Here is a 10,861-nt window from a genome sequence, read left to right on the forward strand (position 1 = left end):
GGGATAGAAATACACTTGGTTACATAGTAGTTACTGTGATTTCCATACACACATACCGTGGGCAGTCTGTCATTCTCACAAGTGCATCCTAGTATCCAAGATGCATGCCACCGCTGGCATACAAAACGCAGAACATCATACACCCTTTTATCCAGCGCGATTATCGATAAATAGTTTTAGAATTATGATAACAGCGGGAGCAGTTCATCCTTACTGCCTCTTTGTGAAAATAAAAGAATCTAGACATCATATATTAGCTTAGCCAGGTCATTTACTTGGGGGTATATGAGTTCGCACCTTTGTCGTCGATACCACCCTGGCGATATATCAAAGTATTTCCAATCGATGAATATTAATTGACGCCGTCCTTATCTGACGTCGTGTGTTCATCTGCCACTCCTATGGCTTTCCAGGTGCCATCAACAGCGATCTGAATCTTCTTAACTTTGCCCATGCGCTCCTCTAAAAGCTTGTCCCTTATTTGAACGAAATAGTCGTCTATTTGGAGGTTGCTGGGCCGAGCATCTTGGCCACATATCGGGCATCCCCAAGTATCGGCCATTGTTGGCTCGCCCGCTTCTGGGGACGATTTGCATGGGCGTGAATTTAGCCAGTTTTCCAAGTCGATACACTCAAGATGCCGACAATTGCGGCCTCGGACCGGGACGTCGAAAATTTTAGAACTAAAAGAGTCTGCGACTGAAACTGTCAAAGTGTCGCTGCTTATGATGACTTCATCTATATCTAGCTGTAGTCGCCTCTTGATCTCGGCCTTTGTCTGATCAACGCTAATATGAGGCGCAGAAGTCACCAAAGCGCGAGTAGAGTCATGATCTAGAGTGACAATGAGCTCTACAGCCATAAAATAGGCAATGTTTTCTTTAATATTTTGAGGAAAACTCGGCATGTGCACTCTTATTGTATTCACCCCTTTAACCAAAGCATCGGTCAGCTCTATGGGTAGGTCCTTATGAAAATGCTGCTTGAGAAGAGGAGAAATGATTTCGCCATTGAGTGATATAGTAATGTGTGACGGCCAGTAGGTACGGCTTGTAGCCCATTTTGCAGTGTCAAAAGCCCGTTCTTCATTATCACTCAGCTTATTGCGCCCACACATGCGGAGACGGTATCGTTGAGAGTGGTTGAAGTATCGGCTCACAGGCACTTCCATCGGTAACTCGCCCACAGGCAACTCAGATGGTTGGCTGGTAATAGGGCGTCGAGCCAGGTCTTCTTGCTCGATAAAAAACTCCAATCCACTGACTCCCATATGTATCTTCATCTCTGTTGGTTCCACCACGAATCTAGAGAGGAATTGGTAGTAACGGTTCTTCCCTGGGCTTGGGCCCGGGCTAGAGGAAACCCTTCGAGGGCTACGCACATGAGTCAGATGGAGGCCCGTTTGCAAGGATGTCCAATTATATGGACTAGTGGGATATTCCGTGGGAGGGGTTTGGTGAACCGTAAAGTGTCGGCGAAATCGATTGGGTGTAGGAGTACGAGACGCCTGGGACGCAGGCTGCTGTTGCAATTGTGTTTGATGAGATTGGGATGCTGGCGATATTTGCACAGGAGACTGATGAATACCGAGGCCCTGGGGAGTTGGGCCGGCCTGAGGTCTCTGAGCCGTCAAGTGGACAATGGCAGCCTGAGATTCCTGAGGCGCCTGGGAGATCGTTCTAGGTTGGGATCCCCGATCTATCTGAGGATCTGGTGACACTTGAATGCCTCGAGAATCATGGGAGCTTTGAGGACTCTGAAGAGCGGGAGAAGGAGCTTGCAGAGCTTGCTCTGGCTGCATATTTTGCGGATATGGCTGAGGGCATAGATGAGTTGAATCGCTGGGCTGCGATACTAGCAGGTGCATATTCTCTTGCTGTGAAATTCTTTCTGTTTGGACTGAAGGAGTCTGCGGAGTTGTTTGCGATTGGAGTAAAGCCGGTTGTGTGGAATATTGGAGATGCGGTGGTGTATCTCGAGCATCATCCGGCTGCTGTAATTGCCGTGGACCTGGCTGTTGTTGCGGCATCATTCGCTGTGGCTCAGCGCAAAGAGGCAGATTTGCCGGAGAAAGCAAAGCCTGATTCCCCTGAGCACGCTGTGTTGGTGACTTTGGGGCTAACGCTGGATACTGCAAACCTGATGATGAAGATTGGCTTTGGGGACTTGGCCTGGACAAACTGGGCTGGCCTGAGGCTGATTCAGGAGTAGATTGAAGCACAGGGACTTGCGGAGAGATTTGCTGAGGGATTTGCTGATGAGAGGGAACTTGTTGATGAGAAAGGACTTGCTGATGAGAAGGGATTTGCTGATGATTATGGGCCTGTTGATGATGAAGGGCCTCTTGATAGGTACGAAGAACTTGCTGGTGATGAGGGACTCGTCGATGAGGGACTTGTTGATGAGGGACTTGTTGATGAGCAAGAGCTTGCTGATGAGGAAGAGTTTGCGGGTGATGAAGAGCTTGCTGGAGCTGGGCTTGCTGCTGAAGAAAGGCTTGCTGCTGGAGGTAGACTTGCTGCTGGGAAAGGTGCTGAGGAACCTGTTGAAAGTTTTGCTGCGAAGTGACTGGAACATTTGTCTGAGGATTGTGCGCTCGAGTGTGTCGCGCTCGAGCTCGAGGATGCGTTTGAAGGTGAGGTTGAGCCTGGCCACGTGCTTGAACTTGGAACTGAGGGTGAGGATGAGCGTGAGCGTGAGCGTGAGCGTGAGCGTGAGGTTGAGGTTGAGGCTGAGGTTGAGGCTGAGGTGGGTATGGCAATGTTTGTGATGGAACGGAAGAATGCTGCTGCTGCTGCTGCTGCTGTGGTGGTATGCTATTAGTGCTATTTACGCTGTGATGGTAGTTGTTGTTCAGGGGCTGTGCTGCAAATTCCTGGTCCAGGTGGCCAGCTGGTGGTGCAGCTGCGGCCGGTCAGTCTCGCGAGCGTCTCTGCACAGCATGAAAGGGCATTGACGAACCTTGCATGGCAGCATGCGTTTGCTGTCGAATACTTTCAATAGTCTGTTGGTAACTCAGTTTCATCGATTGCCGAGCCTCGGCCACATCCGCAACAGGCTCGTTCAGCTCTGCATACAAGCGTTCTAGCTTCTGGTCCAGGTTGAAAAGAAGAGTAGCCTCGTTTGTGAATTGATTATCTGGCACTCCAATGATTCTGCGGCTGTGGACGAAGAGCTTGTTGGCCATGGTCAACGACGGGCATTTAAGCTGCTCGCGGATTTGGCTTTCCATCAGCGGCATCATTCGGGCCTGGGCGGCCTTGATCATCTCTGGCCATTGGGCAGAAAACGCGAGGATAAAGTCTTGGATCTGGCTCAGCACCTGAGGGACGCAGTGAACGTTCTCGTCCAACTCGGGGAATCCTGAAAACCACAGCCGATGAGGAGGCGAAATCCGCTCTTCATCTTTAAACATCACTCTCATCTGGACAAAGGCCCTATCAACGTCGTGGGCAGAAAGGTGTAAATCGCCATATACGGTCGACTTATCTACCAGCCAGCAACTGTAGTACCGATGAATTATGAGAAAAAACAAGTCTGCATTCACACAGGCCCCGTATAGCAGGCTGTATCGTGCCTTCTCTTCAGGGGCCATTGGCTCGTTTCCGGAAGCCCGCCCTCTTACTATCGTGGAAGCATGGAGCATGACATGTTGCAAAGGTCTTCGATATGGAGTAAGTTGCTGTGGTTGTTGTGGCTGTTGCGGCTGTTGCGCTGGTATCTGCTGAGCGACATGGCCAGCTTGATCACCCAAAGGCTGCCCAGAAGAGTCCTCGGGAGCGGCGTGAACAGCAACCGCTGTTTCCTCGACAGTAGCAGTTGAATGGGCGTCTACTCTGCCCTGGAAATGCTCGCTTGCGGATGTTGGACTTGTTTCGTCTGTTGGAGGCGGAGAAGGCAGCTCAGCTACTGCACTGAGAGCATCCGTGTTAGTATCGCTGAGCATAGATGAATGGGTATATCTCCTGAAAGGGCTCGAGAAATCCGAGGCACTTCAGAAGACTTAAAAGGGGCGAGATACTAATATCAAGTAGGAAGAGGCGGTTCGGGAAACGAGAACAGGAAGACCAACTATTGCTGAGGGCCGGCATATGGAGCGGCGGCAGTATATGAAGTCGGCCATGCATATTGCTTTGGTACTTGTATGTGCGAGTCTGGGGCCGGTGCGAGATCAGAGACCGGCGGGACAGGCGGCCAGGGTGGATTCTGGGTGTTGTTTGCGTTATCTGTTGGCTGTACATTCTGCGGATTCTGGTCACCATGCTTGCGTTTCTTTGTACGAGGCAGCCCAGCGTTACGGGGATAGCCTCTGGGCATAGTTGTTGGTCTGTTGGCGGGAAGGGTCTGTTGGCGGGAAGGATCTGTTAGGTACCGGGACTTGGACGGGTAGATGCGCATATGGAGCCGTGCTACTCACCAAGCAAGCGTCGATGTTATCAATTGATCTTTGCAATAACTTGAGTAAATGCTTGTGTAGGTAGTAGCGGTATTTGATTGTAGGAAGCTTGAATCTCAATAAGAGATGGCCGGATAAGTTGATGATAGAAAAATGTGTGATGAGGAAGGAAGCGATAGTGAATGAAGCAACAGAAGGAGGACCATACGCATGTGTACCTATTTATACCGAGTATCTACTAGTACCTTTCTACCTATCCTTTCAATAAGCCATCTGGTAGAATATGTACATGCATGTTTTACTCTACCTTGTAGCCATCACCGCTCACGGGCAGAGAGAACTAGCAAGATCGGCAATGGAGCCTCGACGTAATGCGGTCCTGTGAGAGAGACCATCGCAGCCAATGCCCGCGTGCTGGCAGAGACAAGAGCTGAACGTAGACGCAGAGTTGCGGGGATGTCAGTCGATGTACTGTTTGCCACACCCGGCTCTTTTCTTTTTCCCATGCAGCCAGCGTCGGTGAGGTAACACAAACATGCGGGACTATGCTTCCGGGAACCAGGTGCATGCATCCAGAGCCATGGCTCGTTGAGCGGTGAGAGCAGGCTCTGGACCAAGTTGCGAGCAATCAGAGGTACAACTTGCATGAAAGGATGTCCAGCTGCTGCTGTTTGTATGCACGAGTGTCTGGGCATGGAGTAGCTTCAAGGCGTGACTCTCGCAACTGTCTAGGATACTACGAGTAGGTACTCTATATGCTATGCTATTCGCACGTAGGTATGAACAAACTGGACTGTCTACAATATAAACTACCTTATATAGTTGAATATATCGAAATACCATGCTACAATAAGAAGTATATATGCACCGGTGGCATCAAACGCAGCCTTAGAAGCTCCCCCTCGACACTGAGGCTCCGGCCATGTGCTGGGCAGCAGCACAGACGGCCATCTGCATGTCGTAACCGCTGGGTGCCTGCTGATAGCAGCCGTCGATGAGCCAATACAGGGCGAGAGAGAAAGGGAAAAAAAAGAGACATTGGCAACCTAGTGCCTTTGATAGGGTGACCAGGAAGGGAGAGATTCGGTGACCAGGAGCTGCTGGGAGATCCCTGCCTGTCCTTTCTCATCTCATCCCGCTTTGTCGTGATATTATTAGACACCTTATCTTGTTTGCTTGCTGTTGCAGCCGCTAGTGATCCTGCTGCAAAAAGCAAACATGAACAATCAAATGTGAACACTCAAACACTCTGGTCGCCAGGGTGCGTGTACTGCATGTGCACATGTACATGTACTGATGTCGCTCCACCTGCGCCGCATCGCTCTAGGAGCCCTTCTCGAGAGTACATGTACCAAGTACATGTTCAGTCCTTGACCATCAGCCGCACAAAAGCGAACAGCATACGACAAGTTGGGTCCAAACAAACGATCCAGCCTCTGGGCTAGAGCGGAGGGCCCATCGCCGCATCCATGCTAACCGTTGCACCTAATGGCGGCCGAAACGAGAGTTGAACGCAGCTGTAGTGGGCAGGGCCAGAGCCTCGAAATACTGACGGCACCAAGGACGGGGGCAATTAATGGGCTGCATGCAGCTACTGCCACTAGTACCTGTGCTTGCAAGCCACACACGCTGCCCCGTATGGAGCTCGAGTCGCGGTACTGTAGCTCTACGGCTCTGGGCAGCCCCTGCAACAGCTCTGACGTGACGCCTGATGGTTGGACTCAGGTCATGCAGGGAGACGGTCGACGGAAAGGAATTGCTTGCGAGGTATGTGAAGTGAAGATAAAGCAATGCGGAGAAGAGAAGAGGAGGGAATCTCAAAGAAATTTGCTGTGTGCACAGTATGCTTGCCTCTGTACAGATTCACGGATGGGTAGAAATGCAGACAGTTGGTGCTGCTATAGTGGGAATATTTCATCAAATGTTTTCAAATCAATTCAACATTGAGAAAAAAGTTATCCGGCACCCCAACTGTGTTATCCAGCACTGCTGCTACTGCTGCTACTGCTGCTACTGCTATTTTGAAATGTGTTTGGCAGTGGTGGTGTACTTGTGTCTTGATACCTATGTGGACTGGCTGCCCTGCTGCGCTATAGCTGGGGTGTTGGATAATGAAACTGGGGTGCTGCATGACTCCCTTTTCTGATACTGCGTTCAACACACGAAATACGGGTATTGCTCGCATTACTTGCAGGACCTCCATCAGCCTGCCTGTTTCTCGCCTCCTCTTGAGCGTCCATTGTATCAGGTCGCAAGCAGGGAGTATGTAGTACATACAAGCGAGCGCGCACGTTCTGGGCCTCGTCGTGTTTTAGGCACCCAGTGGAGCCCAACAGTGCCGGGCAGCCTCTGCCAATGTCTCCCCGGGCTCCATTCCTGCAGCGCTCGCTCAGCTGTTTAGGGCACATTCCAGGTACGAGGTACCAGCTAGCCGCCGACAATGACAAGGCGCTGGGCTGCCGGCTAGATCTCGCTCGCCCCTGCCATTGGCTGCCGCCCTCCCGCCTGCCAGCAGCCCGCCCAATCGCACCGCGGCACGCTAAAAGCTCTTTCAACCATCCCGACTTCCACATCGCACAAGCCGTCCAATCATCCCCTGGTCCGACGAGCGCTTCATTCGACCGCACAGCCCTCTTGGCTTCTGCTTAGTCCTGGTTGCTCTGCTGGACTCGGCGCAGCGCCTCTCGCAGCATAGCATAGCATCGCATCGCATCGTATTGCAGCGCAGCGCAGCCACCGCGGGCCACCGGCGAGCCACGACCTTCCTCTGTGGCGCCCACATCTCACCAGCTCCCAACTCCCCTGTCTCCAGTCCCGAAGCCTTCGCAGGCTCAAAGGGGCGTCGACAGCTGCAACGCCTCCACGCGGCCGCGCTGCCAGACCGTACGAGACGCCATCTGAGACGACGAGCAAAGCGCGGCGCAGCACTCGGCCAGGCGATCGCAAACGCTCTGCTGCTGAGGCCGTCTCCTCCTCTCCTCGGCCCAACGCAGACTCGGAGCAGGGCCGTCGACAAAAATCTGATGGCCGCTATCGCCCATCACCATTCATGAAGCAGCATCTTCACCACTAGCCCATCTCCGAGCAAATAGCATCCGCATCCGCACGCGGCATCGATATCCGTCCCGCCCGCCCTCTGGCATCAGCCATCACGCATCTCGGAACCACTTTCGAGTTTTCATCTTTGCGGGCTACACTGCTCTTTGTTTGCTGCTTGTTTTCGCCGCACCAGCCCCCGCCATCGAAACAATGGCTTCGCGAGCACCGGCCGACGGGCCTTTCCGACCCGATGTGGGCGATGTTCTAATGGTGATTCGTACGTCTTCATTCTTCTTCCCAGCTCTTTGACAGGCCATTGCGCCAAGACTCTAACTATTCCCGCTCCGCTATGCAGATGACTTTCACGCCCGCAGCTCAGATGAACTGAGCCTCAAGAAGGGGGATCGAGTTGAGTTGCTAGAACGAGACGATGAATTTGGCGACGGCTGGTTTCTCGGTCGCCACTTCGCAAACAACAACACTGGCCTCTTTCCTGAAGGTAAGCAATTCTCCTTTCTGTCGAACTTCTCAACTGTTACGAGCTTCTACTGACTTTGTCTCGCTAGTTTATACCCGACCAACCCCAAGAGCCGTTTCGAACCCAACATCAACTCCTGCTTTCATTGCTTCGCAGCCACTTTCTCCATTGGTAGAAGTCACACAAGAAACCGCTCTCCAGGGCATCGCGAATGCTCCTGCATCGGCTAGCACGTCTACTGTGCCTTTAGCCTCAACCGAAACACCATCTGACAATCGGCCTTCTTTGCCCAAAGCTGAATCAGCCCCTGTGTCTGGCTTGGGTGGCATAGGCTCTCCCGTTTCCGGGCTGGGCAGAGGAGCCGCACTTTCGGGACAAGATGAAGTTCTCAGCGAAACCCTCAACGTCATCGACGAGCACATCACTCGCTTGCAGTCGCCGCCTGGCACCAGTACCATCAATGCTGCTGCTACAGACTCTGGTAGCGAATACAGTGTTGCTATTGACCACCGAATGTCGTACATCCAGGGTGAAGAGACGGACGAAGAAGAGGAAGCTGTACATAGTCGGGCCGAAGTTGTGGCTTGGTCTCCGGATGACGTGGCCGAATATCTCTTCACTGAGGGCGTCGAGAAGCATCACTGCGAAGTTTTCAGGGATCAAGAGATTTCTGGAGAAGTGCTACTGGGCATGGATCAGAGCTCCCTGTTCATCAAGGATTTTGATTTAGGCTCCGTAGGCCGGCGCCTCAAAACGTGGCAGAAGATTAAGAATCTCCAAGATGAGGTTAGCGGCGAAGAACCAGATGCAAGGCGAGCCACACATACCCGCGGTAGCGATGGCGGATCCGAGGACGCGACGAAACGAACGAGAAGTCGAACGAGCACCCTGACAGGGAACTCTATATCACGACCCACCTCTGTCCAGGCTAGACGCCTGTCCCTGGCCCAGTCATCTAACAAGGCTTCTCCAACTGCTCATATAACCCCAACAAACGGCACTCAGGAGAGCCCATCACGCACGCACTTCAAACGGCCGTCGGCGGCATCCATCCGAGACCTGAACCAGTCACGACGACATTCAGCATCGACAAACGCGAATCTATCTGCTGGTGATGGCGTACATAAGAAACAACCTTCCTTTGATCGAAACTGGACCCTTGGCGGCGCTGTCTCGCAGACCTCTCAAAGGCCACTTTCCTCAACGGGACTGCAAGAAATGCTGGGCACATCTGAGCCGGATCTCCAGGACTCAGCCGTTGAGCTAGACCGAGGCTACTTTTCTGGCACAGAGGTATTTGGAAAGAAGCGCAATGTTTTGCGGAAACGTGGCAGCGCTAACCATGGGCGACAACAGAGTTACGCAGACGAGCAGAGGGTGCGCAGCGCTACGGCGCTCTCCCGGCACTCGAGATACGGTAGCGTCGATTCTTTCCGGGATGGAGCGCCAAATGCCGCTCAGAAATACTACGGCATCTCGCCGACCCCCCACAAACGAACTGCCTCAGCAAACACGACGGATTCTGCTCGACCGCCGCCTCCAGCTAAAGATGGCCCAGCTCCGGCCGTCACCAAACTGGATACCGCGATCGGTTCAACTCACGCAGAAGCATCGCCAGTCTCCGGCAGACCCCAAGGCCTCAGTGCTGATTGGCTCACATCAATGGCCAAACCAGTTGGCAAAGCTGCCCGACCGGCTATGCGAGCCATCTCAGATAAGCTCACTTTTGATAGATCCAAGGGATCAACTGACCTCTCAGCCAATGATCCGTCTTCCATGCCTTCTCCAGTAAGAACAGGGTCTAGTACCCCCTCGGCTGGACAAAGCCTTGATCTCGACTCTCATGACGCGCTCAAAAGCCCCGTCACAGCGACAGCCCCTTCTAGCAAGAGCAGCAAGAAGAAGGGCAAAAAGGATACAAGTGCTTATACACAAGGCTTGTTAAAGATATCCCCTCAGGTCGCCATGAAGGACGCTGATTACTACGGCTGGATGAAAAAGAAGAGCTCTAACCTGATGACCACTTGGAAGCCCCGATTCTTTGTTCTCAAGGGACGACGGCTGGCATATTACTACTCTGAAGACGACGACCAAGAAAAGGGCCTCATTGACATCTCATTCCACCGCGTTCTTCCTGCCGATAACGAAAGATTGACTGGATTGCATGCTACTCTGACCGGTGCAGCCGGTGGAGGGAGCATGCCAGGCAGCCACAGCATACCGCCTGCGAGCGACGATGGAGCCATGGAGAAGGGCGACGACAGCATGTTCATCTTCAAGCTGGTGCCACCTCGAGCGGGCCTATCCAAGGGCGTCAGTTTTACAAAGCCAACCGTCCACTACTTTGCGGTGCCCAATCTCAAGCAAGGCCGTTTGTGGATGGCTGCCTTGATGAAGTCGACAATTGAACGAGACGACACACAAGCAGTCACGACAACGTATCAACAAAAGACGATATCCCTAGCCAAAGCGAAGCAAATGCGCCACCGTCCTCCTGCGCTCATGAATGCCGAGGAATCTGCCGCAGCCAGAGCAGCTGATGAAGCGGATAGCGGCGTGGCGGGCATGGCAGCCCTCCAGATCGACGGTGCTCGATTAAACGTTAATTTTGACAAGGATAGCTCGCCGTTGAGCGCATAGAGCGCGCTGCGATGGAGGAAGACTTGTTGAATGGCGGAAATGAATCACATGTGTCACGAGAGGCTATGCTGACAGAAGTAATTTGACATATAAGAAGAATTGGCCTCATGGCCAAATGAGAAATAACTTTGAGAGATTCAATCGATGATGAAGACTATGCAGCACGAAACCCTTGCTTTTCCCCTTTCCTTTATATATAATAGCATGCCTTTGTCTCTCCTTTGTCTACCTTTGGTCCGTGTGGACCATTTGTTGGAAGGTCGACTAGGTTATGTGTCTGCTTGCTACGGCTTGCTTTTTTTTATTTT

The 10,861-nt window shown here is 52.4% G+C and overlaps 2 protein-coding genes across 2 annotated transcripts; one reads left to right on the forward strand and one right to left on the reverse strand.

Annotated features, from left to right (window-relative positions):
- Positions 1-352: 352 nt before the first annotated feature.
- TGAM01_v205028 (hypothetical protein) lies at positions 353-4,317 on the reverse strand (the record flags this gene model as incomplete). The annotated part of the gene is made up of 4 exons (XM_024549562.1): positions 353-2,080; positions 2,140-2,671; positions 3,078-3,914; positions 4,073-4,317. 4 exons carry the CDS (start codon positions 4,315-4,317, stop codon positions 353-355), a joined length of 3,342 nt encoding a protein of 1,113 aa, XP_024405694.1.
- Positions 4,318-7,645: 3,328 nt separating this feature from the next.
- On the forward strand, positions 7,646-10,553 carry TGAM01_v205029 (hypothetical protein; the record flags this gene model as incomplete). The annotated part of the gene is made up of 3 exons (XM_018803515.1): positions 7,646-7,712; positions 7,791-7,934; positions 8,002-10,553. The coding sequence occupies 3 exons, from the start codon at positions 7,646-7,648 to the stop codon at positions 10,551-10,553; spliced, it is 2,763 nt and encodes a 920-aa protein (XP_018663212.1).
- Between the last annotated feature and the right edge of the window lie 308 nt (positions 10,554-10,861).

Source organism: Trichoderma gamsii (genome assembly GCF_001481775.2).
Source record: "Trichoderma gamsii strain T6085 chromosome Unknown Scaffold_15.2, whole genome shotgun sequence".
NCBI lineage: Eukaryota > Fungi > Ascomycota > Sordariomycetes > Hypocreales > Hypocreaceae > Trichoderma > Trichoderma gamsii.